At 37.8% G+C, this 15,677-nt stretch overlaps 1 protein-coding gene across 3 annotated transcripts in view; it reads left to right on the top strand.

Annotated features, from left to right (window-relative positions):
• The window catches only part of NR1H4 (nuclear receptor subfamily 1 group H member 4), a 35,812-nt gene that overhangs the window by 11,189 nt on the left and 8,946 nt on the right, over positions 1-15,677 (top strand). For 2 of the 3 annotated variants that reach the window (XM_066183453.1, XM_066183454.1), the window contains 6 exons: positions 1,905-2,267; positions 7,614-7,754; positions 11,434-11,567; positions 12,094-12,192; positions 12,741-12,840; positions 13,782-13,928. In XM_066183453.1, the coding sequence (XP_066039550.1) occupies positions 1,905-2,267; positions 7,614-7,754; positions 11,434-11,567; positions 12,094-12,192; positions 12,741-12,840; positions 13,782-13,928 (984 nt within the window). Of the gene's footprint in view, positions 1-1,904; positions 2,268-7,613; positions 7,755-11,433; positions 11,568-12,093; positions 12,193-12,740; positions 12,841-13,781; positions 13,929-14,620; positions 14,687-15,677 lie in introns of those variants that run through there. The other variant, XM_066183455.1, reaches the window with a different exon arrangement.

Here is a 15,677-nt window from a genome sequence, read left to right on the forward strand (position 1 = left end):
GTCACTGCTGTGGCTGGCAGGTATCAGTGACAGTTTGCATCTGATGCATGAAGCTGTAACATCACTTCCAGGCTCTTTCATGGAGTCCCCAGATGCCCTCTGTGTGTCTATAGTCTTTGTTTAAATGGCTTAACCTTGGATTTGGGGAGTGCCTTCTGCTACTCTGCTTCTGCCACTGTAGCACTTGGTGCCCTGGCCTCTTCTGGAGCAATGAAATGCAACCATAATTAAACTAATTGCTGGTAATAAAGGGCACCATTATCCTATTCCAATTTTGTGCCACATTTTTCCAGACATACATCTTGCTGCTTATTCTGGAACTGGGACATCAACCGTTGTTATTGGCAAAGGTGTGCTGTGACAATAATAGAGCTACCACACAAACCCAAAACGCTTGCATGGTTTCTGCAGCATGGTAAAATAGGAAGGGCAGAAAGATGCAGAGCAAGAGCATGAGACCTTGGAAAGTGAAAAGGCAGGTGTAATTAAAAGGTTAGTTTCTGGCACTACCTGAAGTGAGACAAAGGAGAGAGAAGGACCCCCCCCCCCCCCAATAGATTTTAATTATGTTTCTCATTGCACACGTTCACTCTTCTTAACTGTTAACATTTCTTCATTATTTTTGATTCCTCACAAAAGAAGGACACTTGTCCGGGACCAATTTTATGTCAGCAAAAATGCTTTTGGGGCTCTTCTGAAGCACTGTTAAGTGATGGTCACCAATGAACATTAATCTATGATTTCCTTGTAAATACTGTTGGTGATTCATTTAAAACTCGACTGGTCATCTTCCTGGAAATATGCACTATTTTTATCAGACTCTCTTCTTGGAACTATTGAAGGAATTGAGTCAATGTTTTCATGAAACAGCAAACTATGGCTGTCTCCAAAAGAAAATAAGAAATAGTTTGCAAATAACTTTTAAATTCAGCTTTTTAGCAGTTTGATGTGGACTTGATTTTACCAACACCATCCAGGGACTGCTAGATGTTGTTGTGCTTGGATTAAAGAAAAGGAATGAGAGTTCAGTTGTCTTCAATTTTAAATATGCTATTTAATGAGCAAGGTTAAGGTAACCTCCATATACTGCGTTGATCCCGACAGAAAAGGTTGCCACTCCTTGTGCCACTGCCAGGTCTATTGCTGGCTCAGAGTAGACTAATGCTGGCTTTCCGAGGTGCTACCTATGAGAACTGCACAGCTGCACTGAATGGCACAGGATTGTAGGGGCTGGGGACCAGGATGCAGGGGCTGGCTGGCCACTGGAGGCTGGATGGTGAGAAGGTTGCATTTCACACTCATATTAGGAATATCTTTCTTGTTCTTTCTTGGTAATCTCACCTTCATATTACAGGCTCTTCTTGAAGATTTATTTCATGTTTTCAGACTTCTAATTAAGCCTCACCCTTGTCATTTTTCCCTAGTGCAGCTTTTGTCTCTCATGATGTATTCATTCAGAATTAAATAGAAATTAACATGATGTTTGAATCTTGATTTAGCCTTCACCAATACCATGGGGGTTTTGCCATTTGTTTGGTTTACTTCCATTCTGCTTTTGGACCTAATTTGGGTTGTTAACTTCTCTGGGGTGGTGTTGCTCTTTCTTGTAAATTGAACGATTATGCACGATTGGGTTACCTGCACTATATTTTTCAAGAATTTTTTTTTTTTTTTATGTAACTACCAGTGCCGGATATTTCCACCAATTATAAAGGATTGTCTGAGAATGAAAAAATTATTTTAAAAACTTCTTGCAGTGTATATGTGTAGCAAATCTGAGTTTAGATAATGCAGTCTTTGTGTTTGTGCCTGGCTTTTGAGATAGATGTCTGGAAGTGGAAACTCCTCTGAAACTACAATTTCATGGTAGTAACAGAAATTGGTTTTGCATTATTATTTTCCAGGTGTCCTTTCAGAGCCAATGAGTTCTCCGGTGCAAGAGGCAGATGTGTCACCTTATTCACAGTACAACAATGTGCCATTTCCCCAAGTTCAGCCTCAGATCTCATCACCGCCTTATTACTCCAACCTAGGCTTCTACCCTCCACAGCATGAGGAATGGTATTCCCCTGGGATGTATGAACTCAGGAGGTTACCCTCAGAGACCTTTTTCACAAGGGAGACAGAGATAATGGATATCCCTGCAGCCAAAAAACCTAGACTGGGTCACTCCACAGGAAGAGTGAAAGGAGAAGAGCTCTGTGTGGTCTGCGGTGACAAAGCCTCTGGATATCATTATAATGCCCTTACTTGTGAAGGATGCAAAGGTAGGATGAAATCAATTCAGCTAATAGGCACAGTAGGTTCTTAGGTTTTTTGGGTTTGTTTTTCTGGGGTTTTTTTGGGTTTTTTTGTTTTGTTTTGTTTTGTTTTTTTTTTTTACTTTTCTTGTTAATTTTATCCAAATCATTAAGCTTATGCATTTGGATTTGCATTTGGATCCTGTGTACACTATTCTGCATTTTCCCCAAGACAGACTGGCAGTGTCTTCTACCATTGCCCTATGGTTACCCAGCATAACAGGCCAACCTATGGCTCTTGAGCACCCTTAACTTCTGGTAAACTGAAGTACAGCTTCACTGTGGAGACTGGCAGCCTGGCTCTGCTCTCTGTATAAGCTGTTCATGCCATTCTCTGCCTGTGGAAGGAACATGCCCATGGAGGCTCCTGGGAGCTGAGTGCTAGGCTGCCCTAGAAAAGAGCTAAAACCAGCCCAAGTGTCTAATGTAGTGTGCACTGAAGTGAAGTAAAAGCTGTCAGCCCCCACCTGCAGGCTGTTCCCAGGGACTCTCCCCCAGCTCCCGAAGGATATGATGGGGGTCTTCAGGTTTGTGAAATGAAAGGATTTCTAGTTCAATACTTTCTTCTAAGGGTAGCCCCTATCTCTAGGGAGGGAGCTTCTTCAGGAAGAAAGTTGTAGTTGTAGGAAAAATATCATGCTTCTTAGAAGAATATTATTCACATGTTATTATCAGGATAAAAGTGATGAAGAAAATCATTGCTGTTATGGTAAACATGATAGTCAGATATTTTAGCAGTGAGGGAGAAGAGATTATGTCAACTATTATACCTGAAGGGGTATGATATATTTGTGACAGGGCTGAGGCATATTACGGCCAGAAAAATAGTGCCCCATTTTTTCATCCTGTTCTGTAAATTAATATTTCATTAACATTTCTGTTTTATGGATAAAGACTAAAGCATGGTCACTACCAAATTACTGAAATATCTTAATGTGGAATTCACTGTTATAGAGTGGACCTGGACCTAATTTGGGGCTTTTGCTTTATCTATCACAAAATCATTTGTGAGGAAAAAACAGACCACAATAGTCGAGCACTCTAAATATGAATACAGTCAAGGCTCACCCAGTTTATCTCAATAATTCGAATAAATAAGAGATTCATTTCTTTCTGCTGTCTGGGTGAATAGTCTCCAAGTCAAAAACTGTGAATTAACTCATATTAATGCTGTCATTATAAACCAGGTTAAACTCAATTTTGATGCGACAGTTCCAAGTAATGATACATTTATTCTGTTAGTAAGCTGTTCCTTCTCTTTATTAACTTCATTATTAAATGTGTGAGGAACTTTTCAAAGACTTAAAATAACAAACTTTGAAATTTGTATAGAATGCTTCTAGAAGAGAGGTTAAAGCTATCAGGTAAATCTCCAGACTAAAACCCATGGTGAAAGGAAAAGTGCATCCACTTCCCTACTGATTCAGTTTGAATAACTCTATGTAACCATAATTTTACTGCTTTATTGGGATAATCTATTTTATGTTTTTGTTCTGTTTCATGACTGCAACATCAATTACAATGAATAGTACCCTATATCAAACATAGTAAAAGTTGAATTACTTAAAGATAATGGATTCTGTTTCTACAATAAACTTTAAAGGTGACTAAAGTACCAGCTGATTCAGTAAAGAGATGTGCTGAGGACAGTAATTCTGTCTGACAAGGTAAAGCAGATACTATGTTTTCTAGATCTCTTGATCATTCTTGTTATCTGTGGAATTTTTCACATGGGTATATATTACCTTCAAAACATGGAGACCAAAATTAGCCTAGGTACTTCAGTTGTGCTCTTATCAGTGCAGTAGAATAACTACCTCACATGTCTGTGTCTTCCACCTCAGTATGAGATCATCCCTTCTTTTTGGCAACAAGATTGCTAATTCATGCTCAATGTGTGTCCAAAATAATAAGCCAGGTCCCTTTCTGTAGGACTAGTGCTCACCTTGCAGTGCCTCTGCTCCATTGATGCAGTGGATGTTCTTATTCAACGGAAGAAGCTTTGCACATATTTTTATGGGCTTCAATCCTCTGTGATGAATATGCTTATTTTTAAAAAAATTCCTTTCTTGGGTAATGCATTCAGCAACACTTTCTATTCTCTTTGGTTTTCTTTCTTGGGCAGATGGAGCAATATTAGGATCTTATCTATTTTCCTCATGAGAATATTCATCTGAAGATATTGGCAGGAGTATACACTGATACATATGTATATGTATTCCTTAATACATTACCATCCATTAAGAAATATGTATGAACTATTTAATCAGTATTTCACATAATATTTGCACAAGGAGCAATACACTGTGTTTAAACTTGCTACTGTGGTGACTATTTCTGAAACAATCTTTGTAGACCAACATCAAAGACATTCTGGTACAGCCTCAGCCTGGATAGTTATACTGGGTTTTAAGGGCCACTGCTAGGTGTTACAGAACAAGCGTGACATAATGTTGTGCTTGTTTAATAAAGCCACAGAATAAGTTCTGTTGAAACAAAAAGGCCACATCTTTGAAGTCCCTTTCAACCCAAGCCATTCTATGACTCTGTGAAAAGCAAGTTACACATGCCCTCCATGCAGGCTTGCAGTAGGAGGTTTTGCAGTATTAAAGCCACTCCTGTACTGCTTGTTGCATCTCACATCAGACTAGAATTCTTCTTGCAAAGAAGGGTTCCTCTTTAATCTTCTCCTAACACTAACACCCACCACAGGGGCATGGGGCAAAGGAACCCCAGAAGATGTCTTGATAGTCTGACAGAGCAGAGCAGAGCAGGTGCTTTGTTAGCAATTGTGAACTTCAAAAACTTTTAAATTTAAAACCCGTCAGGATGAAAAACAGAGATATTTCCAAACCTTTCATCTACTCTTTTTACTCTTTTTTTCCCTCCTTCAACTTTCATAATTTCCGTAAGAAAAAATCAGCATCAGTAAGATTGGAGCAGCTCTACCATAATTAATCATATTCATGACTATCTGAGAACAAAGCAAGTCAACATTTCCAGCCAACATGAGCTTTTTGTAATTTGGCTAGATCAGATGAAAGTTAGACTGTACCAGAAAAACCTTCAGCTTTTGGGGTTACTAACCCTTTGTTAGTTTAACATATGCTGGTTCCGACTTATCTTTAAACTATAGTAAAACTCCTCCTGCTATAGACAGTCACATACACGTATTTCTAGCAGTTTAAGTTCATTTTCAATTAGCAGTGAATAATAAATACAGAAATTTCATTCATAATAAAAGCTAATTTCAAAATAAGTTATGAAGAAGTCTGTTCTAGAAGACAATGATTCAAGAGTCGCTTCACAAAAAAACTAAAGCGAGAATAGGGTTAAAATTAGCCTTTGCAAAAAAAAATTCACTTTTCATTTCACATAATTTCACTTTTTCAAAATCTTTGTTTTCAAGAGAAAGTATTTGACAGCTTGAATCTTAAATGTTCCTAGCTTTTGCATCCATGTTTTTGCCTTTCTCTTTTTTGCACATCTTAAAAAAATCATTTACCAAAATTCTTTTTCTTTCTTCCTTCATGAAGAAGTAAATGTACATCTTGTGAATAGGTTGAGTGATAAAGTCATTAATCATTCTTAGAATGTTATAAATATTTGTGCAGAGCTTTTCAGCATTTACTACTAATTAATGTGTCATAAACTATAGGATTTAAAATTAACAAACAAAGCTATAGATTATATAATGCAGATACAGTTGCCTTTAACTGACTGAGAATTTACAGCTTAAATCCAGGCTTTTTTTTCCCTTCCCTGACCAGTAAATGATAATGTATTAAAACCATGGGAGTGATGAATAAAAATAATGCCTGGGTCTTCTGGAGATTCTAAATAATATGCATTACAAAAGAGACTGATGCCAGTCAGCTGTATTTGTTTGAATAGCAGCCAATAAAACAGACAGCATGGAAGAGATTTCAAGCAGGAATTACTGAAAATTCAGAGAAATGCCAGGTTTTTTGTGACCAGGTAGTTGAATTGTTTTACTGGTTGCTACACATTGGTGCTTGCAAGAGATTAGGCAACTATAAAACCATGAGTCAAATTCGGGAAATTGTCATCTGACAATGCACAATTCTGCAAACACATAGGCAATCCTTTAGATTCACAACCAAATTTGCTCTATAATTTGAGTATGGGAGACTGGCTCTTAGCTGGTCCCCCTTTAAATGCATCAGAGTGCCAGGTTGGAAAACAATAGCTTCATTGTGCCAGGCAGTGGTGATAAGAAAGCAAAAGCTTTTTGAATAGCTCTGGTTAATATAAATGTACACAGAGCTCTAGTTTCAAACACAGTATAAATCAGTGATGTGGCAGTAGCAGCTCCCAGGAGTTTATTTCAGAAACCTGCCCTCACATGGGGAGGAAAACTGATTCCCACTGTAGCTGATGCTAAATAGTCTCTGCCACGTGAAGGGCAATGTAAGAAGATTATAATGGCAGTGAGTAACACTAGAAATTCAGGAAAAATCTACAGCAAACATTCTGTTGCTCTGTGATGACCCCTATTTAATCACATTTAGTATCTTGTGTACCCTACGTTTTGCCCAGTGCTGCTCTCACATTTGGGCAGCAGCCAAATAGGAGATTTGGAGAGACTTAGGAAGAGTCCTCTCAATTTCTTGTATCAGTTGCTGTTTGCAGTGATTATTGTGCAATTTTGAGTAAATCCAATGACGATACCAGTAGAACTGCCTGTGCAGGTGCAATTAGGTGACTACTTAACTCATCAAGTGGACAATAGTTAGAGAATAAGGCCAGAGTATCTTGTATACAGGGCTGGAGGCCACATGTACAATATAGGCAGGTACAGTGCAGCTTCCTTATTAAACTTGGGAGTGGGTAAGCAGACCAGTATGTGAAGCTTCTGTTGCTCCCAGGAGCTGGGGGAAAGGTGAAGAGTTGCTCACTCTCTTTCTGCACATTCTGTGCCTCAAGAGAATTAACAGACTCAGTTTTTTTTCACTGGCTGTTTGTATGATATCACCCTACAGCTCCAGTGCTGGTGCTCAGCCTGCTAATGGCAGGTTTCAGATTTGGGTCTGAATTTTCCCAACATTCACAATTCCAGGACTTTACTTTGGACTAATTTCAAGTGTTTGGGCTCATTTATTAAATTATATTACTTGGACAGTGTTGTCAGTACAGGTATCAAGAATGTAGTCATCCAGGCACAGAAAGAAACTAATGGTCTGGCGGAACATGTGTTATTCAGAAAATTCAGTGCAGATGGAGGTGAACTTCACCTTGATGACTTTGCTTCTGGCTGTTTTCTTTCATCTATGTCACTGCTGTTTTGTGCAGGATTCTTCAGAAGAAGCATCACAAAAAATGCAGTATACAAGTGTAAAAATGGAGGCAACTGCGAGATGGACATGTATATGAGGAGAAAATGCCAGGAGTGCCGTTTAAGGAAATGCAAGCAGATGGGCATGTTGGCTGAATGTATGTATACAGGTATTTGCATCATCTAGTTAGAGTGTGCATTAAATACTGTATTTCCTTGAGTGGTCTGGTTTTGATATTAAAGTTATAAAAGATGTCATTTGGCAGGTGAAAGGTGTATGAAAGAAGATGCTGTACCTGTGCATCAAACCCTGTTGAAAGACAAATGCACTTTTAAGCAATGGGTTTTAATTGGTGGTCAGGGATGGGAGGGCATAGGAGCTGAGCAAATGGTGAAGGAAGGCCAGTCCTGCACTGGATGACAGCTATAAGTCTACTTGAGTGGGAAGAAGCAGGGGAAGTGAGTCTGTGGAAGACTCCCCAGGAGCAAGGGCTTTGCAGTGTTATGGAAGCCAGAGCAGGAAAGTCCTGGCACTTTTCTTTCCTACTCTTTCTGGGGCTCCCCCAGTCAAGTTATTGCTGGCGAAGTCCAAGTTTTGGTACATACATAATGCCATTTTCAAGAAAAGAGCAGGAGTGTTGCTAGCAGGAAGTTTCTGTTACCTGGCCAAACGTATGTTCCCAGACCTCACCCAGCAATCAGGCAAAGCCAGGTACGGGCTAGCTAGCCCTTTTTTATAGTCTCATTAGCTTTTCTCATGGTGCTATAGATTTTTCTGCCTTGCAAATGGACACATAGGTAGAACTCACAGACACATAGGTCTCCAGAAATGAACCCCATGGATTTTAATAATGTTTCATATTAAAACAAATATCCTATTTAGACTGACAGTTTATAAACTTTATTTGGCTTCATACTGGATAACTTGGAACAGCAGGGTAATTGAAGTGCAATTATTAATATGCTTAAAGCTTCTCTTTGTGTTATTGCACTATTTTTGTAAGCTTGCTCCTGAAAACACTCTGTAAACATCTGCTCTTTTGCCTTCCATGAATAGGACTACAATTTATTTTTCTTGATGGCTCCAGTCACTGTAGCATACACATATGTGTGAAATCAATTTAGGTTCATACAGGAAATTAATCTACTTGGAAATTTTAATATATTTCTATCCTTCAATCTGATCAGAAGATGCTATAGTATTGTTGGTTATGTGAGAAACAATAAGATCCATCGATATTTTGAAGGTGTTGCCAGCATAATGTAATTAATCTTTCATTCTGCAAATTGAACAGGCTGCACAGATCCTGAGATAGGACATATTCCTGTGCAATACATAAATATATAAGCTGACTCCACTTTGACGGAAGAACTCAATGTGTCCTGCATTGCCAGAGGAAAATAACTCTCCTATGGACTTCACCCCTGACCCATTGCTTCAAAATTTTGAGTATTCAAAATAGCCTGAGTCACTCAGTGCAGCAAAAAACCCAACAACCCACTGCCGAAAACAAAACAAAAAACAGGTCAGCGTAAATAATACTGACTGGGACCACATGAAACTTTTATACTGGCCTATCATTGTCACAAGCTGGCAGAAGGGAAATAAAAGCCAGTGGGTGCCACTGCCATTTGACTCTCTCTCTGCAGTGGAAACACAGGGTGTCTTGTGTTGCATATGACTTAAACATAAGTGTGCTCTAATGCACTGCAATGAGGATGTTTGGCAAGGCACCATTTAATGGCTTTAAAGTCAGAGTGTGTTGTATAATTGCTTTTAGTTCAAGGCAATCTAGGACAGTAAAACATGAAACTTCCAGTAGTATAGGGCATTTATTTGAAAAAGTATGACTAGGAAATAAAAGGTTACCTTGAACTTTGTTTTACTTACTCATTTTGTAGGATTGTAATTGCAAGCTCTGTGGATTCTTTTTTCGCTCTGAACAAGAAGATAAAATATTATAAATATTTATGGCACAGCTACTCAACAGTCTTTCTCCTGCCTTTTATGTGCAAACTACAGACAGACCAAAATTACTGCCCATCAGTTTCAGTCATTTGCTGTCATTTAGATCTAAACTGCAAGTTTCTTGGGTGAAATGTCTACCTAGGGAAGACCCAGGTTCTGCCACTCTTTCTGGAATTTAATACCCGTTGAAACCTAGCTATCTCTGAGCTAAGAAGTGATGTCCTGTCTCATACACAAGTTTTTCAGGTGACTTAAATGGAGCCAGAATAAGATATCAAGGTAATACTTAGTAGCAAGAAGCATGAGAAAAATCTGTCTTAATGCTTAAGGCAAATATGAAGCAAGTTATCCCTATCAAGGCAATAGACCAGATCCTAAGCTGGTGGAAAACAGCACAAGCCCATTAACAGCACCAAAGGATGCACTGAATAATTTAGAAAAAAAGAAATCTATGGTGTTGTGTGGCACCACAAATTACATGGCTCGATACCAAATATTATTTCGATCATCCTTATTTCCTCCTTTCAAGGTATTCTTTGCAGGTCTTATTTTAATCATGTAAATTTCCTTTTCTCTCTGCAGTTCAGGTAGGTCTTTTCATATAGGACTTAAACAGGAAATTAAAAACATTCACCACAAGATTCATTGGTTTCATGGTATCTTCCTCCACATCATATACTCACTGAATGAGCCTCTTTTCCTGCTCTGCATTTTTAAAGGTGAAGAATAGGAAGAACACTTGAATGAAGGAAAGAAAGAAAGAAAGAAAGAAAGAAAGAAAGAAAGAAAGAAAGAAAGAAAGAAAGAAAGAAGAAAGTCCTGTGCCGATAAGTTTATTTTTAGATGAATACTTAGGTGTTTACTTTTTAATTTGTGATTTCTGACTCTCTTCCACAGATTGTGTAGGGTACCTATTGTTCCTTTCTTTTGTTAGCACAAGAAAATTGTTAGTTTTTATGACATCCACACAAGGATGTCTCTTGGTTCAAGGTACTGACATGTAGTCTAGAACAAAAAAAAAAAAAAACAAACAAAAAAAAAAAAAAAAACAAACTGAAGAAAAAATCACAAACCACAAATGCAACAATCCTTTTTTGCAATTGAAACTCTATAATAAAACCAAGATTTCATGCACTCCTCTAATACAATGAAAAGAAAAATAACAAGACCAGCTGGGTAACTTCTTAAATATATTTTAAAGGTATGTTTGCCAGTTTGAGTTACTTCTAAGTCTACGTTTTCAGCCCTTGGTCTACCTGTATAGTGATGCAGTAGTGGCTAAAGTCTGGGAGTCCCCTCTTCTGCATGGACTTTCCAAATATTCTGCACAAGAGCCCTAATATTGCTTAAAGACTATTGAAAATATCCAATGCCCTTTGTGTAAGAGCAGCTGCACCTCAATCACTGTTTTGGATCAGAACAAAAGAGCATTATTTTGATGACAGTTGTTCCTATTTATCTCACTATGGTTCAGGTCTTGGAGCACAGGAAAGGCTTTTCTCTTGTTCAAAACTGACACAAAGGCACAATCCAGCAAAGTCCCATCACTAATGGGCTTTTTGCCTGTAAGAATAGATTAGACCTGGTCCAAAGCAAGACCCCTGCCATGCTCAGTGTGTGGATTCTGGGTCAGCAGAACCAACTGTTTTGCTCTGCAGATAAGCTCCATGTGGGCTAGAATACTCATAGTGTGTGCCTAGCTTGTCTCAGTAGACTCACATCCAAAGATAATGACACATTCAGGAGATGATCTGCACAGGTAAGTGGGGTTGCTGGTGTAAAGGGCACTCATGGGCATGTTTATGTACCTCTGCAGTTCCTCAGGCATATATAAATCCTATTGTTTTGTCCTGCATTATGTGTCCTAGGTCTCTTAACAGAGATACAGTGCAAGTCAAAAAGGCTACGGAAAAATGTGAAGCAGCCCCCAGATCAGACAGCCAATGAAGACAATGAAGGCCATGATGTGAAACAAGTAACTTCTACAACTAAAATATATAGGGTAAGAGAATTCTTGTAACAGTTCATACACTATTGGTGATGGGATTTTTGTTAAATGCATCTAGTACAATGAATAAAGATTATTAAAAACCCTCTGGAGCTACCTGTATTGATTAAAACTCCATCTTCCCCTAAGTCAAGGAAATACCTTGAGTGTAGAAGTAGTTCTGATATTTTTAGTCAAAACCGTGTAAAGCGTCTGTATGATCCATGCAGTATTTTTTCTGTGGTACATATATCACATACAGTGAGGTGTGATATTAAAACTTGAACATACCTAATTATTTGCTAAACATTTCCTTATTTCTAATAACTAACCACAGAAACCTATGCAGTTTAAAAGCATTATACACCTCTCTTCTGTACACTTCTGTAAAAGTCTCAGTGACAAGCAAAACTCCTATCATCCTGGTCTCCAAATGGTGAAAAATAGATGTATAGCTTTGGCCTAAAGCAAGAGGTGCTACATCATTACTATGACTGCATTTCATGGTGGGATTTTTTTTTCCTTTTTTTTGCCAGTATAGGAGAAGGTAGAATTTACCCCAGAACAGCAGAAACTTCTTGATTATATTATGGATTCATACAGTAAACAACAAATACCCCAGGAGGTGTCAAAAAAATTGGTAAGTATATTGAAAAATTCATTCATCGATTGATAAGGAAGCTGAGTATTACAAGGCAAAAAATATTTGTAGTTAGCATAAATAGGTGTAGTAAGTACAGCAAACTATGGGCTTACACTTTAAGTATACTGAAAGTGGAGCAGAATCTCTCTGAAGAAATTAGACCACATCTTTATCAAACTAAAATGTTAAGAAAAAAAAAATCTTTCAACTCCAGAATAAGACTTGTATGATCAAATCTAACTTTTGCTGATTGGAGCTTTGTTTTTTCCATTGTCAGTGTAGGTAGTGATTTGAGTGTGACTTGCTGTCAAACTTCCTTTCTGTAAAGACACCAGCCTGGAATCTTGAAAATATTTTCTAGAGTAAAAGACACTGTCTACTTCTTATGTTGCCTTCAAAAAAACTTGGTTTTGATAACATTGCAGACAAATTACAGTGTTTGGTGGAACTCTCGCCTGATCCAGTCTAATAGTTCTCGTATATTACGCTCTTAATATGAAATGTCAGTCAAAATTAAGAGAATTTTTTGATTTGATTTTTAACAGCTGAACGAGGAATTCAGTGCCGAAGGAAATTTTCTGATTTTAACAGAAATGGCTACCAGTCATGTGCAGGTTCTTGTGGAATTCACTAAAAAACTACCAGGTATATACAGCGTGTTTTGTTATTGCAACATTTACATGCCTTTCTGTTGCATTTTGGCAATCTTTGTGTATATTTTAAAGATTATTTTCAAGTGCTTGATCCTTCTACACATTGTTTAGATACTGTATATAGAAAAGGTGCTTTGTGCTCAGAAGAATAGTAGACTGAATTATCCAAACTCTGCTACTCCAAGATGTGGCACCCTTTAGCTATTGACAAAGAAAATGTACAGAGAAGGGATTGTGTCTGTAGAGAGATTTTATTTTATATTGCTGCAGTGCCAAATACTCTGCCTCTAAATTACCGCTAACACTTGCCAGACTCTACTTCATTCCCTTTGCTGCCTATCTAGCAATGCCTCTAGGTTATAACATCTGCTGAATTCTGAGTCCCACATAAGAACTTTCCCAGGTTGGTGGCACCAATATTTATGGTCCTTGCGTAGTGTGTTATGGACAAGTGCTGAAAATCTGAGTTTATTAGCATTTTTTTAACTTTCAAGTTCATGTTACCTCAAGACTGAACACTGGGCATATGGTAGAGGTCCCCTTTAACTAAGGAAGATGCATTGTAACACTGAAAGCAGCATGATAGTGGGAAAGGAGTGTAGAGAGCTCTGGTTAAAACAGGACAGAAGGTATTGTGGAGCAGCATCTGGTTAGACAAAATTCTCACTATTGCTTATGCTACACCACACTTACTTATCCTCTAAAAGTACCATGAACACTGAAATATGTGTGTAATCCTTATAAACTTCGGGGAGGTTCAAATCAGTGTCATTTTCTGAAGTCCAGGTTTGAGTGTCTGCAGCACTTAGCAACCCTACTGACACCAACATCGAGGTTATGCAGATGTGTGGCACCTCACATGCAGGAATTTCAGGACAGAAGGAAGTGGGAACTGTTTCTTCTGCTGCTGACTTGTCTCTAATGTATCCTCAGGCTTTCAGACCCTTGATCATGAGGACCAGATTGCTTTGCTGAAGGGCTCAGCAGTAGAAGCCATGTTCCTACGTTCAGCTGAGATCTTCAGCAGGAAACTTCCTACAGGACACACTGTCCTTTTAGAAGAAAGAATTCGCAATAGTGGTAGGTATCTTGTTTAATGAGGCAAAACCAAAGCACACCATTGCCCTTCTGTGTCAGTATTTGCCTCTTTGGAGGCTAGTAAGATTGTTTAGTAGCATTGAGATAGATTTATCTGTATGTTGCTCTTTACATTAACCAGAAGAAATTTAACTGAGCCTTGAGTCTAAAGTTCATAAGGTAAAGGATTCTTCACAAGTACATTGCAACTATTATGAACAGTGCTACATCAAATAAACCTAGTGCGTGTCTCCAATGATAAGTATGAAAGAATGACAAAGAACTATTACCATTTCAAATTCTTCACACGAAGTATTGGTAATTGTTTTCAAAGACAATCCCTATACGAAGAAAAGAAAAAAAGATTTTAGGATGTTACTGAAGATGACTGAAGGCAAGCACCTACTCTTAGGCTTGTTCTGGTAAAACTGAATCACACTGAACAAGGTGCACACAAGAATTAGAAATACAGAAATGTTCTCAGTGGGTTTTTTGCTTCTTAAGGTCCATCAAAAGCTCAGTGACTCTGGTAAATTCTACTGATTCTAGACATAAATATAATAGTTATGAAAAGCCAAATGGGGCGAGATATTGTTTGTTCCTTAGAGCAGGCAAAGTTGTGTTGTACATTATTATACATTCTTTGTGCTCCACCAATGCAATACTGAATGTTTTGCCTTTTCTGTATTGACCAGCAAGCTTTATCCAACCCTCAGATACCTATCAGTGAATATTCAAGTGGATCAACAATTCTAAATAAGCATGTCAATTTACAGATTCTGGCTTCGGACTTTTCTTTTTAAGGATCAGAAGGAGAAGAGACAGAAGAACATGTAACCTCAATATTAGTCATGAAAATGTGCTTGAACTCAGTTCAGAAAGTACTACTGATGTAAGCAAAATTAAGCCAATACTTACATATTTGTTTCACTGAAAAGGAGCCAGAAAACATGACAATAATTCACTAGCTGAACATATGTATTTATTTTGGCTTAGCACACTCATTTATAATTAGTAGTTGTTTATATTCCTTTCATTTTGATTGATTATAAGAGGGTACTGTTTGATGGACTGGAAACAGTGACTTCCAAAGTGATACAAATAGCTTCTGGTCCAGGTTCTGCAGGCAGAGAAGTATGCCAAGAAGGCCAGATATGTTTCCTGGAAACTGTAATGAGCTGTCACAGATCCAAATGTCTTCATTAAGAGATTTTTTTATTGGATTATAACCCACATTTTTGATAAAAATATGTCTTAGAGAAATGAAACCATATGGCAACATGATTACTGAAAGCTTCTCTAATCTGTACAATGAGTATGAAGCTTCTTTGTTCAGGGTATCAGCTGTTCATTTAAAAAATCCCCAAAGCAAGAAATACTTTAATCCAAAACACTGCATAAACCATTATGTCATACCAATAATTTATCCGTAGTCATAATTTTAAAATACTCTGTTAATTCTCTGCAACTATTGAATCCAGATGAGATGCAATATTATATTTTGCAAGTTTGTGCTTGACTTCATGATAAACAACTGGCTGGAATATTACACTGTATCCTTAGTATTATTTGCCTGTCATGTTGCAGATTTTAAAAAAAGCATTTTGTGTAGAGCAACTCAGAAGAAATTCGTATAGAAATTTCAAGACAAGTAACAAATGTGATAGATTTCCTGCAATTCTTTTTTTCTGTAGGGAAAAAACTCCAGGGTAAATTAAAACTAAATTCTTAGGCGAAAAACCCAGGCTGAAA

The sequence above is a fragment of the Chamaea fasciata genome, unplaced genomic scaffold (assembly GCF_029207755.1).
Source record: "Chamaea fasciata isolate MVZ Bird 193981 ecotype frontalis unplaced genomic scaffold, bChaFas1.0.hap1 SCAF_5, whole genome shotgun sequence".
NCBI lineage: Eukaryota > Metazoa > Chordata > Aves > Passeriformes > Sylviidae > Chamaea > Chamaea fasciata.